This window comes from Lactuca virosa, chromosome 3 (genome assembly GCF_052849685.1).
Source record: "Lactuca virosa cultivar CGN04683 chromosome 3, Lactuca_virosa_CGN04683_v6, whole genome shotgun sequence".
Lineage (NCBI taxonomy): Eukaryota > Viridiplantae > Streptophyta > Magnoliopsida > Asterales > Asteraceae > Lactuca > Lactuca virosa.
In genome coordinates, this window is record NC_136428.1 from 139,742,816 (window position 1) to 139,769,248 (window position 26,433).

Below are 26,433 nucleotides of genomic sequence, written 5' to 3' on the forward strand. Positions count from 1 at the left end.
AAAATTACCAAAGACTAAATTTGTGACATATGATAAACCACAAGGACATTTTTATAGTTTTTTCTATTTTTTTAAAAACACAAAATAAAAAAGGATATATGCAGGAAAAGACAACCAATTATACATGTATATTTAGAAAAATCCTTATATTATTTTTATGTTCAGAAAAACCATTATATTATTATTATTTACGTTTTAAATAAAACCAAATTGCAAATTTTTAAAAGAAATGATCATATAAAAATATGATATAACATACATATCTCTTATATTTTCTTAATTGTATGCGAAAACATGTCAAAACTACATTTATTTTGATTACTTTTGCTCAATTGTATTCTCCATATGGAATTATACGATTGATTTTTCATTCATTAACTAATTGTTTTTATCATAATTAATATCAATTTCGTATTAAAAAATAAAAATGTAAGCAACATCATATTTGTAGTCGTCGGTTTCTCTAAGAAACCCATATGTTGATCTTTTTCGAATGGTAACTATTAATATAAAGATTTTTCTGAACATAAAAATAATATAAAGGTTTTTCTGCATATATATATATAATTCGTTGTGTTTTTCTGTATATATCCCAAAAAAAATAATAATTAGATTAGTCAATTAATAAAATTGAAATTAAACATAGTTAGAATAAAACCCTAAAAAATAAAAATTCAAAATTAAGGGGGTTTTTTATTACAATGATAAAAAAAAGATAAAACTAAAGAATTGAATGAAAGTTATAAAATAATAACTGCTGTTTTTCATATAAAAATTTGACATTTTTGAAGCAGCGTTGTTCCATTGCTCGACGCGATCTGAATTCTCTCCCTCTTATCAGTGGATCGATCTACTATTCTCTCGTTTTCCAGATCCATCCACACCACCAGATCTCGTTAACTTGCTCGCAGCCGCAGCCCCAAGGTAAGTTCGATAACCCCTCCTTCTGCACGATTACTCAAGCCCTAGCTTCTTTACACTTCAGGCGACTCTCATTCTCATCCTAAAATTGTTGTTGAAAATGTCATTTCTTTGTGATCGGCCTGGATGCAATCTGGTTTTCTCAGAATTAACTTAGGGGTTTTATTGCATTTTCTCAACTTTGTTTGTGCATTTCTGAATTTGGCGATCTGAAGTGCTTAAAATAGGATCTGTTCTTAATTTACTATTTCAGTTTGATAAAATTGGTGTGCAGTGTTGAATTCACTAATCGATGTATCTCGTTCGTTGTCAACTTGTTCACTTGCTGAATTTGTTATCTTACAAGACTTTATACGAGAAGCTGTGTTTTCAGAATGACAGATCTAATAGATGTTCGATTAAATTTTAGATTTTTTTTTACTATTTGGTCTGAATCTAACCCTTGTATCTCACGACTCTGGATCCCTCGACCTGAAGATTATTTATATGGGTTTGGTACAATTGAGGATCGTCGATTTAAGCGTGGATGTGTAATTTGGATATATGACCCTGTAATTGTGATAGCGTCTAATGATAAACCTTTGTGATAACTTTCAATGTGCTTTTTGGAAATCATGGGAAGTAGCAGGTTGCCCACTGGTTAGAACTTAGAAGGACTCAATCTTAAAGAACCTCTAGGTTATTTGGAGGAAATTGCAACCAGTTTTACAAGCTGAAAAGGGATATAACCCTGCAATTTCATTGAAAACCCTATGTTCTATTGATCGCTAGATTATGGATCTCATACAATTTGTCTGGATGATATCTTTTGTGTGACTATCACACTAGTTATACTTCATAACTAGTTAACTACTCATGCTGTTATCTGCTTCCACACATACAAAGAAATAGATCTGTGTATGAACTTTAACTTTCTTGTATCTAATTACAGTAAATATGATGGTGTGTATAACATGGAGTTTGAATACATGATTTTAGGAGTATTCCGTTTAGAATTTTTGTAATTGAATGTTGTTTCTGCACTAAAGAAGGAAAAAAGATCTCAACTTTAGATCTAACTCCTAAAAGTTTTCTTCTTTATTCCAGAAGCCATGGAGAAAACATGCTCACTACTTGTCCATTTTGACAAAGGGACACCTGCACTTGCAAACGAGATCAAAGAGGCTCTTGAAGGCAATGATGATGCTGCAAAGATTGATGCCATGAAAAAAGCAGTCATGCTTTTGCTAAATGGGGAAACACTCCCACAACTTTTCATCACAATTGTTCGATATGTTCTTCCTTCTGAAGACCACACTGTTCAAAAGCTACTCCTTCTTTATCTAGAAATCATCGACAAAACAGATTCAAAAGGAAAGATCTTACCTGAAATGATCTTAATTTGCCAAAACTTAAGAAACAATCTCCAACATCCCAATGAATACATCCGTGGGGTCACTCTAAGGTTTCTTTGTCGCCTCAATGAGACAGAAATTATCGAGCCCTTAATCCCATCTATTCTAGCTAATCTAGAACACAGGCATCCATTCATAAGAAGAAATGCTATACTTGCTGTAATGGCTATTTACAAGCTTCCACAAGGGGATCAGCTTTTAGTTGATGCTCCAGAAATGATTGAAAAAGTCCTCTCAACAGAAGCAGATCAATCAGCCAAAAGGAACGCGTTTCTTATGCTGTTCACATGTGCTCAAGAACGTGCAGTAAATTACCTTTTAACCCATGTGGAAAGAGTAGCTGAATGGGGTGAATTGCTTCAAATGGTGGTGTTGGAGTTGATACGTAAAGTCTGCAGAGCTAACAAGGGCGAAAAGGGAAAATACATCAAGATTATCATATCTTTATTAACTGTTCCTTCTGCTGCAGTTATCTACGAATGTGCAGGGACATTAGTGTCATTATCCTCTGCCCCTACTGCTATTCGTGCAGCTGCTAATACCTATTGTCAACTCCTCCAATCTCAAAGTGACAACAATGTGAAACTCATTGTTCTTGATCGATTAAACGAATTGAAATCTTCTCATCGTGAGATCATGGTTGAAATGATAATGGATGTTCTTAGAGCACTTTCAAGCCCTAATCATGACATTCGAAGAAAAACCCTAGATATTGTTCTTGATTTGATCACTCCACGTAACATCAATGAAGTTGTTCTCACTTTAAAGAAAGAAGTTGTCAAAACCCAAAGTGGAGAATTGGAAAAAGATGGAGAATATCGCCAGATGTTAATCCAAGCTATTCATTCATGTGCTATAAAGTTTCCAGAAGTTGCATCCACAGTTGTGCATCTGTTAATGGATTTCTTGGGTGATAGTAATGTTGCTTCAGCAATGGATGTAGCTGTTTTTGTAAGAGAAATAATCGAAACAAATCCAAAATTAAGAGTTTCAATTATCACAAGGCTGTTGGATACTTTCTATCAGATAAGATCTGCACGTGTTTGTTCTTGTGCTCTTTGGATCATAAGTGAATACTGTCTTTCATTATCAGAAGTTGAAAGTGGGATTTCAACTATAAAACAATGCCTTGGAGAGCTTCCGTTTTATTCAGCTTCTGAAGAAGGAGAAAACAACGATTCTTCAAAGAAAAGTCAACAAGTCAACTCAATCACCGTTTCCTCCAAAAGGCCAGCTATTCTTGCTGATGGGACTTATGCAACTCAAAGTGCAGCTTCTGAAACTGCTTTTTCACCTCCAACTGTTGTTCAAGGGACTTTGACTTCTGGGAATTTAAGGTCACTTCTGTTGACTGGTGATTTTTTTCTTGGAGCTGTTGTGGCATGTACTTTGACTAAACTTGTGTTGCGATTGGCTGAGGTTCAACCTTTGAAGAGTGAAGTGAATAGGGCTTCAACTCAAGTTTTGTTGATTGTTGTGTCAATGATTCAACTTGGGCAATCTTCATTTTTGCCACATCCTATTGATAATGATTCTTATGATAGGATTGTTGTTTGTATAAGGTTGTTGTGTAATCCAGGTGAAGAGATTAAGAAAATATGGCTGCAGTCATGTCGTGAAAGTTTTGTTCAAATGCTTGCTGATAAACAGATGAGGGAAACTGAGGAATTGAAAGCTAAGGCTCAGGTGTCACATGCACAACCTGATGATTTGATTGATTTTTATCATCTGAAGAGCAGGAAGGTAAAAGATTATTCTTTCCATTTATTGTTTTTCTTTATGTTATTTTCATTTTCAACTTATTTTATATATTTTACCAGATCTATATTCCTTGTTTCTTTTTTGTTAAATTGTTATCTGGATAAATGATGTCTACCCGAAAGAGGTGTTATTTGAAATTTGAACATATGTTTTTTTTCATGGTTTGAATGAAAAGTCAATAAAAGTAAATACTGGATTAAAAGTTATTATTTGATTAGTGTTCTAGATGTTAATTCTAGGGGTTTTATGCAGAAAAGTCCCATTATTTTGGGAAAATTTTTCGGCAAAGTCCTAAATCTTTTTTTTTTGAACAGAAAAGTCCCATTATTTTGGGAAAATCACATAATCTGTCATTTCCTGTTAAAATAAAAAAGGATTTTTTCGTTAATTTGGGCAAAATGTTAAATAATCGGATTTTTCTGTTAAAAAAGAAGATTTAGGACTTTATCAATTTTTTTTTTCCAAAATAATGGGACTTTTCTGCATAAAACCCTTAATTCTAGGGTTAATATCATAAAAGACCTTATACATATTGGGTTTTCTCCGGATTAAACCTCAAACTTTATTTTTTTTCCCGAAAAGACCTTGCATTTTTTCATTTTCTTTTCCAAAAAAAAGCTCAACCTTTTAATTTTTATTAAAAACCTTCAACTTTTTATTAATTTTTCGAAACACCCTCAGATTTGACAAGTTGCTAAAACTAAAAGGGCCAAATTGGAAAAAAAGGAAAAATACAAGGTATTTTTCACGAAAAAAACAAAGTTGAGGTTTAATCCGAAAAAACACAATATACAAGGTCCTTTATGATATTAACCCTTAATTCTAAAAAATAACAAAAACAAATACATGAAATACTTGACTTAAAATATCTGATATAACTACATAAGTAACAGTATATAAAATATAAATTCTTGAATATTTGATATCAAAACATATTTTTAATATCAAATAGGAATAAACAAATTGACTATATAAGAAAACTCTACCAATTTACCAAAATCAAAGGTGAAACTCAGACCTATTACTTTAATGTGTAATAAATAGTAACTAATGGAACACTTAAATAATTTATAACTGAAAGTACATTGCTATTTCTTATAGGGAATGAGCCAACTGGAATTAGAGGATGAGGTTCAAGATGATCTAAAACGTGCAACAGGAGAATTCATCAAAGAAGGAGATGCTGCAAACAAACTCAACCGAATCCTCCAACTCACTGGATTCAGTGATCCAGTTTATGCTGAAGCATATGTCACTGTTAACCACTATGACATTGTCCTTGATGTAACTGTCATCAACAGAACCAAAGAAACCCTTCAGAACCTCTGTCTAGAATTGGCAACAATGGGCGACCTTAAACTCGTGGAACGCCCCCAAAATTACACCCTCGCCCCTGAGTCCAGCAAGCAGATCAAAGCAAACATTAAAGTGTCGTCAACTGAGACCGGGGTTATTTTCGGAAACATCGTTTACGAAACTTCAAATGTCATGGAACGCACTGTTATTGTTCTCAATGATATTCATATTGATATTATGGATTATATTTCTCCTGCTGTTTGTAGTGATGCTGCTTTTAGAACAATGTGGGCTGAGTTTGAGTGGGAAAACAAGGTATCTATCTATCTATCAATCAATCAATCACTTTCATATTATTTATTTATTTATTTAATAGAGCTCACATTTTTTTTTTTTTTTTTTTAAATAGGTTGCTGTGAACACTGTGATTCAAGATGAGAAAGAATTTCTCGATCATATTATTAAATCCACAAACATGAAGTGCCTCACTGCTCCGTAAGTTGTCCGTTTCTTTATTTTTAAATACAAGAAATAGCAATGTACTTTCGTTGACTTGTTTGACTTTTCAAAAAGATTGAAAGTAGATTGCTATTTCTTGTATTATGTGATGATGAATTTGGTGATTACTAGGTCTGCACTGGAAGGCGATTGTGGGTTTCTGGCTGCTAACTTGTACGCGAAAAGTGTGTTTGGGGAGGACGCTTTGGTAAATTTGAGCATTGAGAAGCAAGGAGATGGGAAACTAAGTGGATATATTCGTATAAGGAGCAAAACCCAAGGGATTGCTTTAAGTTTGGGGGACAAAATTACCCTTAAGCAGAAGGGAGGCGCATAATTGCTTGGTATAACTACAACCTACAACTTACTTTTCCATTTCATTTTAGTTTTTAAAAAAATATTTATTTATTTATTATTTTTTTCTTTAGGATGTTACATAGAAGAATACAGGAGAAGAATAAGGGAAGGTTTTTGGAATTGGAGTTTGTTTAAATGAGGTGATTGCTAGTTGTTGTGCTTCGGATCATTGCAGTTGTAGATTCCCCCGTTATTGGTTACAAATTTTATCACTTCCTTTAATTTGGTTATATGCTTTTACTATTACTATTATTATACAATTTTTTGTTTGATGTAAGAAATTTATATACTCATATATAATTAGTTGTTTGTGCACTATCATTGTTTGTATTGTGTTTGACATGCATTAGACTCAAACTAATACCCCAAAAGGTGGGACAAAATAGGAACACCGGCTCACTCTTGATTTTTTATTCGTGCAAAAGACGTAAATACCCCTCATTGGGAATATTGTACTGTATATCATCTAGCATGATAAATCTTAATGCTGTATGTTTTTAGGGGTGACTTTCATACCCATTTGATAATAGCATAAGATCTTAGACATTGGTTTTTTGATCAAACGGTTTAGATTTAAGTTATATGGTTTAACAATAAACTTTGGTTCAGGTTTTGTGTAAAACCTGACTATATTTTTATATTAAGATTTGTACTTATAATGGAAGCTTTTAAGGAAAGTGAAAGTGATTGGTTTTGAATTTTAAGCTTTAGGACTTTTTCTAGTGTATACGACAAAATACTAAGTTAATGAAAAAGAAAACGCTAAAAGAGAAACCAAATTTGAAGATGTTTAACACCATCGATATGTGAATTCGATACATGTTAGTAGTAACCTGATTTGTAAACTACTTTTTAGAAATTATTTGTTGCGTACGTGTTGCCAAAAATGCTTATGTTATTACCAATAGAGGTGCATATTGTTGAGTGAAAGGGGTTAATAAAAGAAGCAATAAAGTCCCTATTGTTAACGACTAATTGTAGATGACTAAGGCTAGGGGTGAGCAAAAACCGCACCGCAACTAAAATTAACCGCAAAAACCGCATAAACCGCAACCGCAATAAAAACTGATGGTGAGGTTTTCTGTTTTTCAAAAACCGCAAATTTGCGGTGCGGTGCGGTTATTAGTTTTCAAAAAACCGCACCGCGCCGCATATATTATATACGATTTTTTTTATTAATTATTAATATATTAATTATTAAAAATAAGACAAGTTTCATGGATGAAAGATTGATAAAATACTAGAAAACAAAAGTGTTGGTTTTTTGTGATGTTTAATTTTGAAAAAGAGTGAAATTAGACAATTTTAAGATATTTATTGTTAATTACTATTATTTGACGTTTTTAAGATATTAGTTGTTTGTGATTTAAGTTAATTGTCTTATACCTTATGATTTTTTGTATTATTACAAGTAATATGTTTGAACTCTTAAAGCCGTTTGAGCTCCAAACTGTGGTTAAAAACCACACAAAATAACCACACCAAATCCATGCGGTTAATAACCGCAGCACAGAAAAAACAAAACCACACCGCAAAAATAACCGACTAACCGCACCGCAAAAATAACCGCACCAAACGGTTTTGAAAATGGATTAACCGCATTTGCGGTTAGTGGTGAGGTTTTGGCTAATAACTGCACCGAACCGCACCGAACCGCACCGCGCTCACCCCTAACTAAGGCTGTGTTTGGCGTGCCACAGCTAGCTGATAAGCTAGCTTATTTTTTGAGTTTTTTTATGTTGTCGTGTTTGGTAAGCCAAAAAGTAGCTTATAAGCTAGCTTTTTGAAAAGCTACTTAGACTAGTTTTTTAGGAGTCTTTTTAAAATTTTCCAAATACATCCCTTAATTAATTATAGAAACACATACTTTTATATGTCCTTTTATGTAATTTTATATATTTCAGTTAGCTTTCAGCTAGTTTTACCAAACGTTATTTTTTATCAGCTAGCTTTTCAGCTATCAACTAGTTTTTTATTTAACAACTAACTTTTCAGTTAGTATGCCAAACATAACCTAAATGGTCTATATACACCAATTTTTTTTTTTTTTTTTTTTTTTTTTTTTTTTTTTTTTTTTGTAACGAAGCTGTAGTTATCCTTATATGAATTGGTTCATATCCGGACTCTTTGTAGCAAACCTAGTTGCAAAACTAAGTTATTTTAATGCAATGTAATCGGGTTTTTGGAATCATTTTTATAGTAATAAAACTATTCGACGATCGGTATCAGTGTATATTTAAAGGACAACTACGAGGTAAAAGACTTTTAAGATTTTGTTCGTTATGTGCTGCCAAAGGTGGTTATGTTATGCGTTGTTCGATGGCAATGCATAAGTGCACGTGGAAGAGAATTATGTGGAACTAATCAGGTGGAATTGGATCGGGTGGAAGCAATAATGAATTTTAATAATGTTCATCACCATATTTTTATATTATATGAACTTCATCCAATTCATATTCAGTGTTATCCACTACCAATTAACTCTCGGACTCGAGTTCTTCTTAAAACTAAGACACAAGTTCCATGACACGTATGTTAGATAAACTGCATTGATTGCGATGCACACGTTGCACTTCAAAATCCATCGACGTATATGGTGGTGGGGCGATTATTGTGATCATGACAACTTGGTGTGTGTGATACAAGGTCCATTCGCAAATATTTGTCATAATTCGCTAAATCTACGAACTAAAAATAGTTTGCCTAAGAACAAGTTTGACTAAATCGTAAGAAAGTTAAGGAAAATATAATCTAATGTCGGCAGTATAATGTAGATAGAATTGATTTATAATTTGTTTTCTGGAAAAATATAATCGCATAGTTCTAACTTCTAGTTCTACAAACATTCATAGTCGTATTTTCGCCACCGGATATGTTTAGAATTATTGATACAAAAACAGTTTTCCAAAGTAGAAAAGCTACCATACAAACCTAAGATGTAACAAATAATAATCTTGAAAAATAAATTTCACGAAATAGTTAGATCTTCGTGAAAGTGCGTTATTACCAAGAAGTTTTAAAATTATGAAAATTTTGGATAAATTTATACCCTATCCAAAAGTAAACACTTGCTAGAGAAGCTATGATGTTGGCCTTATTAGCACCTTTCATAAGTTTGTACCCCACCAACTTGACATATTATGTGACGAATTTAGGGCTTAGGATCATTACCTTATTGAGGTTTGAGCAATAAGAATTTGATACTTTAGTAGGCATCCTTAATCTACTTATATAATGTTAGTTAATATGAGTAGGACTAGATCGTATCATGCTTATAGTGTGAACCAAAGCCTATAAAGAATATGTGATCTGAAAGCATCTTACCAATTGATACTTTAGTAGGAATCCTTAATCTACTAATATAATGTTAGTTAATATGAGTAATCTAACAATTTTTTGTTGTACTTTTGAAAAAAGATAACCTCTATAATTTTTTTTCTTTCTAAAATAACCATTTTTTCTGGAATGAGCCATTCCGGAGTCCATTTTGGAGTAAGTAGCAGGGCCGTCCCATCAAAAAACCTCCGTAATTTCCATTCCAGACTAAAACGACTTATTTCAGAGTTCAATTTTGGAAATCATTTTCCAGATTATATTCCGACATATTATGGATCTTGATTTACAAATGATTTCCAACTCATTCTGGGCACAACTACACATTTCAGACTTCAGATATGGAACACGATCATGATGACCTCATTATTTTACGAGTAAGTTCTTTGCTCTTACACTTGTAGTAGTTTGATTTAAAGATTGTTAGTAAGTTAGTTCGGAATACGAAGAACATATTCGGAATGTAAAGATAATGTTCCAGAGTTGCATTACATGTTGACATTACATTAGGAACAACACAAAACTAGATAAATTATGTGTATTAAGGTATTATACGTCATATATTAGTAATCCGAAACAAAAAAACGTTACAGAATGCTCCAAAATGCGATGATCTTGTCCGAAACACAAAGAACAGTCCAAAATGCAAAGAACTTGTCTGGAATGTTAGTCGCTTTTCGTTCTAGAATACGATTTTAACTTGTTTTATATTTGCAGCACGACCATATTTTTGATGCATCAATTACACCGACTTGCAAACCCAATGTCGCCGTGGATATTCTTACAACACTCAAAGACAGACTGGCATGCGAGACAATGTTCCAGAATTCATGTTTTGGGAGGTGGTTAGATATTCCTGCGATAGATGAGGACTGTTTACTTATAAATTATGTGTTTTGCCACAAAGTTATCACATACCCTCGAAGCGAAGTAGAGGAAATAATTTTTGAGATTGGGGGTTATGGGTTGTCTTTTAGGAAGAAAGACGTTTGTCTTCTCACCGGCTTCCACTTTGGTGACTACTTTCCTACCTATGTTTTTGGCACTGCCTTTCAATCTCGTGTATTTCCTATTGTTCCAAGGAATGTCTCCATGAAATTAGACGATGTGGTTGATGTGTTTAAACATTCGCTTAATGAGTTATTGGACGAGGATGCGGTCCGTGTATGTCTTCTGTATTTGTTACAAAAGGGTTTCAATGGGTGGCCGCCTCATCAGCCTGAGACAGAGGAGTATTTTGCTTTGCTATCCAACTTTGATGAATTCAACAAGTATCATGTGGTTAATTTATAATTAAATTATCATTACTAATATTTTTTTTACAAATTTAATTGTGAAATTTTTATGTTGCAGATATCCATGGGGAGAATAATTTGGCATTAGTTGTACTCTCAACTATTAACTGTATTCAATAAGGTTGGGAGCCTTATACATCCAGTTGAAGAAAAACCGAAAAAAGTTCAAAAAACGACGTACACATTAAATGGATTTTTATACGCTTTTAAGGCTAAATGGTGTGATTGTTGTTTTGCCAATGGTAAAAGTGTGACACATTGGCGCCACATAGGATTTTACCATTTTTTTCCATAATCTGCCTATGAGTGGGGTGTGGTGATATTTTTACCAAAAATAGCAATTCTATACCCAAAACATGCAAACTAGTTACTAGGCTAAATTCTCAGATTTTGATCCAAAACAACAACCTGTTGAAGGCCACTTTAACACCACCAAAACCTGTAGAAATTACAATTTTGTTTCATGTTCCAGTAGTTTAGACTCTTAGCTTTTCAGAAAGTGCTCTCATAGGTCCTTACGATTTTTCAAGAATTTTATATGAATTTTACAAAACTGCATATCCGTGCAACTAATTTCAGAACAGTCAGTGAAAATGACAATTTTCACCTTGGTTAGAGACAAAATCAGGTCCTGGGAAAAATCAAGGACAAACTAGACTCAAAATTTAAACTTTGAGAGATTACGGATCCTAAATATGACTCCTGATGATTTTTCTATATTGTTTACAAAATAGGGGTAGAACATGAATTTTCCTACAAATCTAGCTTTGATTTTTAAGGGTTAATTGACAACATAACCCATTAATCCATGACCAAAATTGACTATAAAGATTTAAATTGAGTTCTTAAACGTAGCAACATGTCAATAAGTTAAAAGGACAATTTCAATCACAATCCTTGACTAAATGTACATTGATTTCAAGGGAAAAACAAAGTACATTGCTAAAAGAGAAAACACCATTATGGCTTGAGTTTCCTCCACCATTATGACTGATATAAAGACCTTTAGGGAATTTTTTGAAGACATTTCAGATGGCTTAAAACATGGTCTTTTTACAGAAAATTACTCTCTAGAATTGAGATAGAAATCAACATGAGTTTTAACAATAACAAAGAAGACAATGACTCCAAAACTTGGAGCAATTCAAGGACATGAACAATAAAAATATTGAGAGTGTTCATAACAAGATTTTGACAGAAATAATCCATCAAAACACACCCAATATAAGTATAATTTAACCATATGGACATTAAAGGATTGCAAGGAGAAAGAAAATAAGATTATTAACACCAATTAGGAAGAAATTGGTAAGAGAATCAATCAATTCTCCATCAATTGAAAATGAATTGACATACAAGGGAAATCAAATAATTACAATGGAAAAGTGATTGATCCTAACACTTCAATTTCACAAGGACCAGTCTATTATCTCTCTCTCTCTCTCTCTCTCTCTCTCTCTCTCTCTCTCCCCCCCCCTCTCTCTCTCTCTATCTCTCTCTCCCCCCAACTTCTTGGTTTGATGCTACCCCTAGCAACCCATCCTCTACTCACGTTCGTCGTTTTTTTCTTCCTAACCACTGATCGAGCGGCGCACAAAGGAATATATAAGAAATCATTTTTAAATAGTTATGAAGGATCGCATGTGACAACTAGATGGAACGAACGTAAGGAGAATGGATCGATCCTTATAAGAAACGGACGTGAGAACAAAATCGCTCCAATGCCATATAGCTTATAATTCAAATTTCACCTATTGGTCCCTCAAGTTTTGAATTTAAACCCCTTCCAACATACCTCTAGAAACTTTGACAAATTAAGTTTCTTTAAATGACACCTTGGCTCCTCAATTCTTATTAAACCTTTTAATGAATCATGTTCACCTCAATAATTCCATCAATCAATTTAATTCGATTGTATATCTCTTAATTATTAATTAATTATTTTAGACATTAAATAATAATATTTTTATTTAATTTATTCCATTTTAACCTCATAAAGCTAAAATAAATTGCATAAATATTTCTTCGAGTAACATAACGCTAACGTCATTAACGATAGGATTTTCGGTTCGTTACACATGTGGAGTACTAACTTTCCTTATATCAAATGCCTACTCTTTTTGAACCCATGTAAAGAATTACAAAATATGAGTTCCAAAATCAGTATCAAATACCTAAGTATTCGATGAAAAGCTATATAGTTCTATCATAAAGATACTTGAGATGGCTTCGTCGAACTTCTTCTTCTTCTTCTTCTTCTTCTTCACATCCACGTATAAGTAGGACAATTCCTCTTTTAATGGCCAATAATGCCACACTCAAAGAATGCATGTATTCTTTGGCTACCTTCTTCTTTGGCAGTGGCTGAGAGGCAACTTTTTTTCCTTTGCCTTTTGCAACATTCTCCTTAGCCTTAGAGTGTTGGGTTTTAGTTTTCTTGACTCTTACTTCCTTAATCATGAGCATTAAGGAGGACTTCCTATGAATATTCTTTTCATATATTTTTGTGCATCGTATGCAGATATGGGATGGTCTTCTTCCAACCATTCATATTATAGTGCATAACATAAGTATCAAATGACTTAGGCAATGAGTTTAGGATCGAATTTGTGACCAAATCATTAGAAATGGGAGAACCAAACCTATCTAGATGGCCGATATGGCTCTTCATATTAAGAACATAAGTGCTCACATTTTGGCCATCCTCCATCCTGCATGCATGCAATGCTCGAACTGTTTCAAAATGCTTAGTCCTTGCTTGTTTTTGGAATATTTCCTTCAAGTGAGTTATCATGTTATGCGTGTTCTAGGTCCTTTTGAAGGTCTAGGATCATAATGGCTAGTATAAGGCACGACACTTTGATTGAATCATCGATATGTATCAACCCAACATCATGAACATTCTTGGGAGTGGTATGAGGCTCTCGGGAATGGGGTCCTAAGGCACATAATCTTTCTTAAATTGTCTGAGAATTTTTTCAAATTTTCATACCAATCTAAGAAGTTAGTAGGGCTTATCTTGTCCTTCTCAAGAACGAATCGTAGGGATAACTTGTATGTGAGTTTGGGGTGGTTCCATATGGTCAATTTGTAAAATTTAACAAATTTTATTTAGTATTTTATTCATTAAAACTAATACCATTTATGTTTCTAAAACATTAATTATCAAAATCTAGGATCCCATTGAAAACAAATAAAATGTTAGGTATCCTTTATCATATTTATTTAATTAAAAAAGGTAGGCAACATTTACCATTTACATCTAAATGTAAATTTTAGTGGTATGGGATCTTTTGTTGGAAATAGTTTCGAAGGTCATTAACTGTTTTCGTAATATTTATAATAATAGCAGACTCCTTTTGGGTTGACCTCATAACACAAATAGCTAAAAGGAAATGCAGAAAATAAGTTATTAATTTGTTAAGTAATCAATTAGTTAATTAGAAATTATTTTGGAATTAATTAAATAGTTTTATTTAATTAAAGAGTCTGAATATTAATTAAATCTTAGAGATTAATTGGAATATTCAAGAAGCTCTTGGAGAGATTGTAGGGGACGATTTTGAGAACCCCTTGACAGGGATAAGGCATGTTTGGAATCAGATAAGGATTATGCTGAATAGTTTGAATCTCTTAAGGATTTATCTGCTATTGATAAATAGACTGCCAGGGGTTAAACCCTAGCTTTTGATTCATTCTAATAAAATCATCCATACTCTCTCCCCCTCTCATATTCTCGAAATGTATAACCCTTCTACTAGGGTTAATGACTTTTCGCAAAACCCTAATCTAGGGTTATTCCTTGTTAACTTTTGGAGTTTGTGGGCCTCACTACATTAGAGGGATTCTGTTTTTGGTCCTTTAACCATTGCAAGTTCTGTTATTCACAAGGTCTCAAGAAAAGAACCAAGAGGTTAGTAATTAGTTTTAAAGTTCGTTGCTATAACTAGTAAAACCTAGATCTTAGGGTGCATATACACATAGGAAAATTTTGATTGTTTCTTCTACCTTTAGAAAGTGTATTGATGCTAATAAAACCCAACATCTTTAACAACATTTGTTAATTGACATGCTTGATCCTATCTATGCCTCGAGTTTCTAATGCTTAGATGACCTTTATCACAAAAGATTCATATTTAAGTCATCCAATTTGAAAAATTTGTGGAATCGGACCGTAACTAGTCATAGGAATTGCGAATTCTACCTCTACCATCACAAGGCAATCAAAGTGGTTAGGTATCCTTTATCCCACAAAGACCATAGAAATGACGTACGACTATTTCGTCAAAGGGACGACATAGACTTGCGCTTGAAAAGGGATTTTATATGTTTTATAATTCTACTTTTTTAAAACATGTAGTATTATGTTTATTTTATGCATCAAACAATACATGGTACCTTTATTTTGACTTAAGCAGAAAGTGTCCAAAAGAAGACAACAAAAGTGTCTAAATTTAGACTTTACATAAGGTGTCCAAAATTAGACAATAAAAATGTCAAAATTTTGACAAGTTTAGATGAGTTTTTAAAATCACAATTTTTATTTCATTTTACTATTTAAAAACTTTAAGAGTTTTAGAATAAAACTCTTTTATTATAAAACCCATTTTTTTTACTATTTTAAATTAAAACGATATTTCTGTTGAAAAACCAAACTCCAAAGGATGATTTAATTTTGTGTTCAAAATATTATCTAACAACAAAATCCTATTTTAACCATATCATCACAAACAATCATCAACATTATGTAAAAGTTCATAAACTAAGCCATTTAACTATGAGAATTCTTGTGAGACAAAAACAAGAATTGTCAAGTCCATTCATAAGGGACAAAATACTAGTCTAAAAATGACCTACGGTCACGATTTTTGAAAATAGGGTTGTCATGGTTTTGATTAATCGAGTCACTAAATGTCATTATTCAAATTCCAGTAATGTTTTAGTCAAATATTAGCTAAAAACCGTCATAATTGCAAACCTTGTTCACACATTTAGTCACAGTTTGACATAACAAGTGTGACAAATACTAACCAATAGTCACTGTCGATCATTATGACATAATATCATCAATCATTATGGTTTTTTGTTTAACATCTAGCTTTATGTTGTGATTGTTATTAACCGAGACATAAAACCATATAAGGTCACATAAATTCTAATTTTATGTGACTAAATCATAAGGTGAATTAATCATTATTTAATTTATTTATAAAAAATGTGTTTATATAAGTGACTTATTGTCACAGTTTAATTTCACATGTGGCTATAAATACTTAATAGTTACAGTTTAATTTATTGATAAAAAGTGTGACTATAAGTAATTTATTGTTACAGTTTATATTCACATGTGACTATAAGTACTTAATAGCCACACTTTAATCTACAAATATTTTGACAAATTGAAAATTAAAAATTTTCATTTTTTTTACAAATGTTTAGATTACACAGATTGCCATCGTATAACCTTCTATTCACTAGGATTGTGCTTTTCTTTTTCTGATCTAACGGATACAAAACATCTGAAGTTGTAAACCAACACAAACCTTTTAACTTTCCTAAAATCTCATTTTCTAAACCCTAGACTATCTCATTCTCCTAAATCGTGCATGTTTACATTTGTGTTCGTTTGCGTCTGTGACACTACTAAACCACTTCTAATCTTTATCCGACGATCATGTAAGCTTCCTACTCTCTTCAATTTTCTTTATTAATTGTTGCTCATCTTCTCCATATTTTTTCTCTCCTTCTCTCCACCCCTTGTCATGATTTTCCCACCATCCAACACTGTCACGCCTAATTAAAGGAGCCCGAGAGAATGAAGAAGACGAGGAGACGGGAGCAATTTATCAACAATGGTAATTATCATTTCTTATTTGAAAATTTCAATTCCCCTTCTCCCTTAATCTGTTTGCAGATTTACACTACCGATTAATCTGCATTTTATCTAAAAATTTGAACCAATTCGAGAAACTGAGTAGTGAGTACTAAGCTTTATTGGTTCGAGAACTATTGAGCCTTTTCTGTTTTTGATTCGAGAACTAGTGAAGTTTTTATGATTCGGGAACTAGTGAAGTTTTTATGGTTTTGTTTTGATTTCTTGTTATTGGAATATTCAAGTCTTGCTCTATGTGTTGCTACCTTCTAGTTGTGTGGGCGTGTTACCGGAAGTATTCAAGTATTTTTTTGGCTTTTGGGTTGAATGATGAGTTTGCCCATAAGATTAAAGTCTTAGAATCACGATGGTCTTTCATCTTTTCCCAATTGCCTAATTTTCCATTTGGATTCAAAGTTGAATTTATTTAAATCTTTCTAACTGGACATCACCCATATAATTTATTTTCTATCTTTCTAGTTTATTTTGATTAAGTCTCGATAAATTACATCTTGTTAGTTCTTATTTTTCTTAGTATTTAGTTTTTATGATTGCTTAAACTTTTATGATGGTTTAATTGATGCTAGAGCTATTCACACATGGATTTGAATGTGTTTAATGAAATAAGGCTGATGCTTATGCTTATAATGCACTCATAGAAGCTTAAAAGTCACATTTTAATTCCCTTCTGAAATATTATTGCTTCTAATGAAGTACATTCTCCATATTGGCAAGCCAGTAAAGTACCTTGTTATAATCAGTTTAGATTATTTGAAGTACAACAATAAATAACTCAATGGAGGCCTTAATTTGGAGCCATTTCTCTTATTTTAAATTGGCTTAAGTATAATAGTTATATGTAAGATAGTTGTATTTGTGTGTAATGTAAACTTTTTGTGTGTTTGAAACTGACTATTGAATGATATTTTTTCTATCAACACAGATATGAGAGGACTAAGGTTAAAGAGATGTGGAACTAAGCTGTATTGCACAAGATTTTCTTTGGATGTAGATAATAGTAAAGATGACCACTTCTTGTAGTGATTTATCAAATTATTTGTGACAACCCGAAAATTTTTAAAATTTTTGCCTTGTAAAGCCCAGCCAGTCAACTCAACTGAGTGTCAGACTCATTTCTGCTATCGTTTAGCCTTGTTTAGAGTCCGTTTAAAGGTTCAAAGCTCAGTACATTCAAGCCTCGAGTATAGGATTGGGTCGCGTACACTTCTAGCACCAAAATCAAGCCTTACACTCCATCATGAGGAGTGTACGGCCGCACACTTGGGTGTGCGGCCGCACACCCCTATCCGGGCAGCACACTCTCATGTACAAAGGAGGGACTTAGCCTTCATTCATCCCTTTTCACACTCCTAAGCCTAGAACTCGATTTCTCTCTCAAATATCATCCGATTTGCAGCCTAGATCTTCGAGTTTGTAAGTGTTCTTCTCCCGATTTGTTGTTAATCTTCATAAACTAGTTACATCCTTTGATTTCATCCATTTGAAATCATGTTCTGACTAGATCTTCAAATCTTCATCCATTTCACCAAGAACACCAAGAACACACACTTGTTCTTGGCGATTTTGGACCTTCTCGAGCTTCCGGATCGTAAGTACTCTTTCGTTAAGCTTAGATCTTGATAAGAACACGAGATTAAGGCCTTGAAACTGCCCAGAACTCATAATCATATGGTGTGTGCGGCCGCACACCCAGGTGTGGCCGTACACCCCTTAAAACACCCTTAAAGGGGCCTTCAAAGTGCAATCCAGCTTCACCACTTGTTGAGCATCAGTCCTACAAGCCTCCCTACCCTTGGAAAACAGTTTTGTGCACTTTTTATCATGAGTGTGCGGCCGCACACTCCCTGGCTGCACAGCCATGGCCGCACACTCCTTGTTATGGCCGTACACTCCTTTAAATTGAATCACATGTGATTCCCACACTTGGTCAAAGTGTTCCTAGTCCCGTAAGGTGTTTCCTTGCATTTGGTTGCTTCTAAACACTATATTTATGCCAATATATGCCATTATATGTCATTTAGGACTCGTTAAGTCTCGGGACTTCATTCGTGGAACTTCTCATCCTTACGCGCATATTCGTTTGAATCACCCACATAAGGTGAGTTCATACCCCTGTAATCAATCTTTTAAACCGTTTTAAATGCTTTTAAGGGGGGGGGGGGGAATACAAGTTGAACACAATGATAATTGTGTAATTGTTTGTTATAAACATTTTCAAAAGACTGCTTATGTCATTTATAAGTGATCAAAACATTTCAAAAACTCTTTTAAAGTTATGTTACTTTATAGTTTAACAAAACTCCATTTTTAAAGTAGAAGCATAACTTAGTAGATAAATGAGTCTTTTCAACATCAGTTCAAGTAAATTACTAGTAAACTATAAGGGGTATAGTTTAGGGGTTCAGTTCATACTATAACTAGAAGATACTAAGATGCTAGATACTAGAGAATACTAAGATACTATAACTAGAGGATACTAAGATACTATAACAAGAGAAGATACTAAGATACTATAACGAGAACATACTAAGATACTATAACGAGAACATACTAAGATACTATAACAGAATGAACATAATAAGGTGCTATAGCATGGGACAACTACATGATCTAATAATACCAATGAATCACTAACTCATTGTTCTAGGCAATTAGTGATAGTTATATTGGGTATACCGGATTAAATAACTTTAATGTGAATTTACACGGCCTAGCAACTGGTTTGCGGAAGTCGTGTTTGGTTCCCAGAATCTCTTGCAGGGAGAGCGTATAGTATGGGTTCTATTCATCGCATTATGACCTTAATAAAACAAACATGTTTTAAGGTAATCAGTACGTCAGGATGTCAATTCAAAAGACAACTGTGTACTTATATTTTCCAAATACTTTCATATTGTGACAGTTCCACTTGAAAGTTAATACAAACTATTTTCGAGTCAAGATAGTTATAAACTAGGGAAAAACTTACATTTTACAACCGACACACAGAACAGTCGAGTCTAGTACATTCAGTAGAAGGGGGCCTGTAATGCTAACTTTATGATTCCTTAGTGTATGCGTTCAGGGATATATATATTAATCGGATCCGACAGGTAGTAGGATGTGTGATTTCCGCTTCATTTCCTGTTCCTTGTTTGGTTGTGGGCTTAGAGCAGATTCACCCAACCTACTATCTATCCGATCTTAGATATATATATGTTTACGTATACACCAAGTAATCATAAGGGGTACCAGGTATGGGCCAGGTCATAGGACACTAATTCAATGCACCGTTTTCTAGTACACAAACATACTTTTCAGACAAGAACTTTTGGTACACAAAACTAGAAACTTACCGGTAAAAGGGTTTAATCCATTTTATTAAACCATTATAACTTAAAAGACCTTAGGTGGTTAATCTATAATACCTTAGTTTATACATCAATGTTATATATAATTAATATCCGATAGGTAGTTGGATGTGTGCTTTCCGCCTCATTTCATGTTCCTTGTTTGGTTGTGGGCTTAGGGCAGATTCACACAATTAACTATCTATTCGATATTAGATTATATATAGCTAGTATAAACTAAGTGATTATAGAAGGAACCACTGTGGTTACCATTTTTACTATAAGAAATAAGGGTTTTCTTAAAGGATCTTTTCATCAAATATAAAGGAACTATTACAGTTAACTCCGTGAGTACCAGGTGAATACGCCAGGGTTATATACAACGAAGATCTAACAAACAATGGGATGTGTGTCTTCCGCCTCATTTCCTGTTCCTTGTTTGGTTGTGGGCTTAGGGCAGATACACACAACCGATTGTTTGTTTACTCTGAGTTTTATCTAACTTGTATTCATTTAATACTCATAGAAAGGACTGTAGAGTCATTTTTACTTATCTTTCATCAAAGCAGGAAATATAGGATTTCCTGGAGGAACAGACAAACTTTTCTAAAACAGAACTTACTACAACTTACTATAACTTTCTACAACTTTCTTACTACTTACTACATCACTTAAATCTTATGAACTCACTAGCTTAAATGCTGATCTACGCTTTCAAAATAACTTGTATTCTCAGGAGACCAGTAGACAGGTTCGCGCACTGGAATTCAGAAGATGGATCAGTATAGCTTCATGTCTTTTTGTTATTTGCTATGTATTCTATATTGTGTGAATCATACTTTGTAAACACTTTCTTTCGAATGAAATGGTTGTTTATTACTTTGCTTACTATGATGCATGTCTTGTGATACTAAACATGACGTCCTCTACCCCAGAACGTTTCCGCCGTTCCGGTTTTGGGGTGTGACATTGTTGCTATCAACATACTTTCTATATGTGAATGTGAATGGATTGTTGTATTTTATTTATCAATTTAAGTTGTTTATTAGAATAACATACATGATTTTAAGTTGTTCAAAAATAGTCATGACAGACGAAAAACGTGTGACTAAAAGTAGTTTATGGTCACTGTTTAATATATTACGTGTCACTAAAAGTTTTCAGTAGTAAAGAAAAACGAAAAACACGTGACTAATAGTAGTTTATGGGCACAGTTTAGTATATTTTGTGTCACTAAAAGTCAATAATAGTAATGACAAACGAAAAAACATGTGACTATCACAGTTTAATATATTATATGTCACTAAAAGTCACTAATAGTCATGACAAACGAAAAAACAAGTGACTAGAAGTAGTTTATGGTAACGGTTTAATATATTATATATCACTAAAATTCCGCAATAGTCATGAAAATTAAATAACATGTGACGAAACGTTGTTTATGATGACGTTTATGAAAACATGATTGAAAAAACTACAAAAATTGCCACCTTATGGTGACGATTTTTACCTATAGCAATGGTTTTATGAGTTATAGTCACCACAATTAAATGTTACATAATTAATTATTAATTACGCGATTTTTCCTTATACATTAAATGAAAAAAATTTCATGCAAGATCTTCAAGGACTCCATGGTTGTGTGGATGTTTATAAAAACCGTGGACACAATGCATTCCACCAAAAATGGTCACTATCTTCAAACTTGTTACATTTTACATAAAAATAAAATACTCTAACACTAAGCTATTATTTACGAAAAAACAAGATTAACTAATACCTATTTACTATTGGGTTAATGACTTAGGAGGGTAACGAACTTTGGTTTTTGTCTAAATTTAGGTAACCATGTTTTTTTTTTATATACATTTGACCATTAAATTTGTTTGATGTGTTCAAAATATGGTAATATAATTGGTAGTTACCGGTGATATTACCTTATTATGAACATGTCAAACAAGTTTACCAGTCAAATGTGTACGAAGAAAACATGGGTACCTAAATATGGACAAAAACCAAAGTTCCTTACCTGTTTTGGTAATATTGGGTTCTTTATGCTAAGTGAAAGTAGTCATAAGACACACTGATGTGACATAGAATTGAGTCATCGAATCTTGGTGTCAGATCTGGATTGTTAATCTGAAGTAGGTGTCGTTAGTGAGTTCTTAACTTGATTCCTAGCTGCTATCAAAGAAAAAAACCATTAGACCACCTCAAGGACTATAATTAGGGAGCAGGTTCCGAAGTTTAAGTTAGATCAATGGGTCTATGGAGAAGGCCAAGTCTTAGGTCAATCCAATTAACGCCCAACTAGTTAGGGGCTAGGCTGTGTGAGCTTAAGGGGTTAGGTTGTATGCACTTTAGAGGCCTAGCAGCACTACCTAGACTATGACTAGCTTGACCTGAATTTGATTAGCCCAAGGCTAACCTAATTGTCTATTGACCTAGATCTATAAATTGAATGCCTCTTCCTCCTTGAGGAGGATCTCTCATTCTCAAACATGAGCATCCACTGTATACATACACTCCTCCTACCAAGATGGTTCTCCATCCAGGAGAAAGCATATCCTTATACACATCGATCTAAGTTAATTGTTGGAGCCTGCTCCCAGGGCACAATCACTGAGACGGTTCTAATGGTTTTGCGCTCTGATGGCAGCCAATAATCAAGTCAGGAACCCAATAATGACACCTAATCCATATCTGACACCAAGACCCGATGACCCGATTCTATGTTACGTCAGTGAGTCTTATGACTACTTATACTTGGCATAAAGAACCCGATATTACCAAAATGGGTAAGGAACTTTGGTTTTTGTCCACATTTAGGTAACCATGTTTTTTTCGTTCACATTTAACCAATAAAACTGTTTGATCTGTTCATAATAGGGTAATATAATGGTAATTACCAGTCATATTACCTTATTTTGAACATGTTAAATGTGTACGAAAAAAACATGGTTACTTAAATATGGACAAAAACCAAAGTTCCTTACCGTCTTAGGTCAATAACCATTTATCATTACATACTTTACGGATAAATATATAAATACTACAATCATTTTGATAAACAACACAACCAACATCATAATGGGCCCATGACTTGTTTATGCACAACATTTACATAAAATCGTACACAAAAACAACTCTATGTTTTTCTAAGGAAACATATGTAACCAAAGTTCATGAGATAAGTTTTTTGGTCACATAAAATTATAGCAAGAACATTTTTCGTTGCCAAAGAATCCATGCATTAACTTTACATACATGATGAAAATCGTCCATTGCTTCCAAAAACCAAGATTTTTATATAAACTTGAAATCTAAACATGCATGCAAAAGAGGCTCTGATACCACTTATTGGGTTTTATCAAAAATGGTTTTAAAAAATCATAATAATAACAATAAAAGCAAGAATATTCCAACAACATAAAACCATTTTATACTGTGGCAAATGGTAAAATTAGGTCAATGGTCAAATCACCATGAACCCACTTTGCAATAGGCCTAATGTAATGTATTCCATGCATTTTAATGCAAATAAAGTTTGACACCTAGAAATGCATACGTAATAACATCGTAGTCTTCGATGGATATAGATCGTTGACAAACGAACACTATTCACAATAAATGAGTAATAGTTAATATAGTTGAAAACAAGATTTATGTATTAAGTATCTTTGTGAACAAATTTAAAAGAGCCGAGCCCAAACCTACTCAAGCTCGGCTCATTTACACCTTTCATTAGGGCAGTTGGTTTTCTAACCCTATCAAGGCTTTGCTCATTGGTTTTGTAACCTAGCTTAATTCTCAACTATGTTGTTTCGATGAAATAAAAAACTACTGTTCTAAAAAAAGTTACATAGTTTCAAAGCTCTCTCAAGGAGAATCAATAAAACCAAACTAAATAATACTGAAAAAATATTAAATATATTGATTTCAACATACTAAAATTTGGTCAAAAAACAAGTTTTCAAATTGAAGAAAATTCGTGTTTTCCAACAAAATAAGCATATTACGGCAGATACATTAGGTTTTTACATCGTACAACACATTTAGTGCTCTAGCACTAAATCATATTTTGTTAGTTTGTATTGTTGTAATTTCTGAAGCTAATGAGTAATTATTGGCTATGTTCTATGAAACTATACAAGTATACATAGAGGCGCGGTCCATATTTTCTTGCAACAACTTATCATAATTCATAAGCAATAAAAAAAAATCCTTAATTGATCAATCGAGGTACAACTAATTGATAGCTTCATATCTTGTTTGAGATGCAAAAGTCTCATAATGAGAAATATGTTACTAGCTAGGTTTCACAAGCTCACATTTTATGAGTCCCTAGCGGATACAAGAAATTTAAGCATTATTGCAACCTTAGAACTGGATGTATTTCTCAAAAACCCGACACATAGTGATATTAGATGAAATGTCACCTACGCATGCTCTCCAATAAGCATGCAAGGATTATAACCCTAGAATATTTTAAGCATGCTCCAACTGACAGAAGCAAAAATACTAGGTGAACTCTAGAATTAATCAATTATAAGGGATTGAAGTGGAAAAGGATCAACCACCCTATTATGTGAACCCTAGAATTAATCAATTATATATAAGGGACTCAAGTGGAAAAGAATCAAGCCCATGGACCGTAGATGCGAAACCTCAATCAATGTTTATTGATGGATGGAAATTATTTGTAATTAATAAAGCAAAACTCCATCCACTTGTCAAGGAAAGACAAGAAGAAAAGGTGTAAGCCTTTGGTCCCATTGACAACCACTTCAAATTTCAGACTGTTAAAGCCATCTAATCTTCCCTAAAGATACAACTTCCTACACCAATGTGTTCATTTCCAAATCTAGAATTCTTTCCTATGTCTCCTTGTTCATGGGATGAGCTTATCTTCTCTCACGAGATGCTCTCAGAAGTCCAGATAAAAGAAGAAAATATTATTTTCCAGGATCCTACTTACGACCATTATGAGCTTTCCTCTGAAACAGATCTAAGCAAAACCTCTCATGACCAAGAGCAGATCTTAGAAGTGATTACAAAGCCAAAAGAAGAGCCTGATGTCCAGAAAACACGATTTATAGGCGTCCGAAAAAGGCCCTGGGGAAAATTTGCAGCAGAAATTAGGGATTCCACAAGAAACGGGATTAGGGTATGGCTAGGGACGTTTGACAGTGCAGAAGAAGCGGCTTTAATTTATGACCAAGCCGCATTTTCAATGAGGGGTTCCTCTACTCAACTCAACTTCCCAATGGAGAGAGTGAAAGAGTCATTAAAGGGGAAAAGCTACAGCTGTTTCAAGGATGGATCTTCACCAGCAGCAGTCATAAAGGAGACTCATAGAGTGAGAAGAATTTCTAAATGTAAGAGAAACAATAAGAATCAAGACCGTCCAAAAACTCCTGTGGTTTTTGAGGATTTAGGATCTGATTTGCTGGATCAGCTCTTGGGTACATCTGAGATCAGTTCTAGTTCTAGCACAAATACATAGATTTCGATATACTAAATTTTTTGTGAATCATTTTTTCTGTTGGTTTCCAATTTGTATGTTCATGAAGACGTAATATGAGAGTTGACATACCATTAAATGCTCATAGACTTTTGATATACTGCATCATTTTCTGCCATTTTGCTCCTCCTTTCCCCATATGTTTGACATTTTCATCCTTCTACGTGTTTTGATGTATGATGCTACAGAAAATCAAATTATTATTATTATTATTATTATTATTATTATGAAATATCGTTATCATAGATATATCAAACTGTTATTAATATCATTTTTGTATTTAATGACATAAAAATAATGGGTATATATATATATATATATATATATATATATATATATATATATATATATATATATATATATATATATATATATATATATATATATATATAATTTGGGTAAACTGGGGCCCTATTATTTTTTTTTTGTCCCTGTACGGTCGCATACTTTGCTCCCCCTAAAGGTCGGTCTGATTGTATGCGCAATCTGATAGCCAAGAGGGTTTGGTATACCTTCTGGAGTTTGCAGACTTGCATATTTACTTGGCACTTACATATTACATGTGATATTGTGGCTTCTCAACTGTTGGATTAGTTGTCTTTGATGCAGTCGATTCAGGTGACCTCAAGACCCGATTCTTGGGGGTGGGATCTAGATTCTTCTAGAGTTATCTTGTGAGATATGTCAGATTTGATATTGATGACAATTGTCTGCGTATTGATGCTATTGTTACTTGATGGAATAGGTCAATTATAATAAAGATTAATGTCTTTATTTGAAGAATTATGATCGGTCTTATTCCTACATGTGCCAATTTAGATAGACGAGGTAT

At 33.3% G+C, this 26,433-nt stretch overlaps 1 protein-coding gene and 1 pseudogene across 2 annotated transcripts; both read left to right on the forward strand.

Annotated features, from left to right (window-relative positions):
- Positions 1-776: 776 nt before the first annotated feature.
- Positions 777-6,545, forward strand: LOC145166642 (coatomer subunit beta-1). Of its 2 annotated transcripts, none has more exons than XM_079085660.1 (6): positions 777-924; positions 1,990-4,058; positions 5,178-5,687; positions 5,782-5,867; positions 6,003-6,214; positions 6,299-6,545. In XM_079085660.1, exons 2-5 carry the CDS (start codon positions 2,013-2,015, stop codon positions 6,205-6,207), a joined length of 2,847 nt encoding a protein of 948 aa, XP_078941786.1. In that variant the 5' UTR covers positions 777-924; positions 1,990-2,012; the 3' UTR covers positions 6,208-6,214; positions 6,299-6,545. The 2 variants fall into 2 exon arrangements, with proteins under 2 accessions (XP_078941786.1, XP_078941785.1); XM_079085659.1 differs by having other exon boundaries at positions 794-924; positions 2,008-4,058.
- Positions 6,546-24,845: 18,300 nt separating this feature from the next.
- LOC145166643 (ethylene-response factor C3 pseudogene) lies at positions 24,846-25,697 on the forward strand (annotated as a pseudogene).
- Positions 25,698-26,433: the final 736 nt, after the last annotated feature.

Bases quoted from the DNA above. Each gene is read 5' to 3' on its own strand.
- LOC145166642 (XM_079085660.1), top strand. From the start codon at position 2,013: ATGGAGAAAACATGCTCACTACTTGTCCATTTTGACAAAGGGACACCT. The intron at 5,688-5,781 runs GTATCTATCTAT...TTTTTTAAATAG, and splicing joins AGTTTGAGTGGGAAAACAAG to GTTGCTGTGAACACTGTGAT. The intron at 5,868-6,002 runs GTAAGTTGTCCG...GGTGATTACTAG, and splicing joins ATGAAGTGCCTCACTGCTCC to GTCTGCACTGGAAGGCGATT.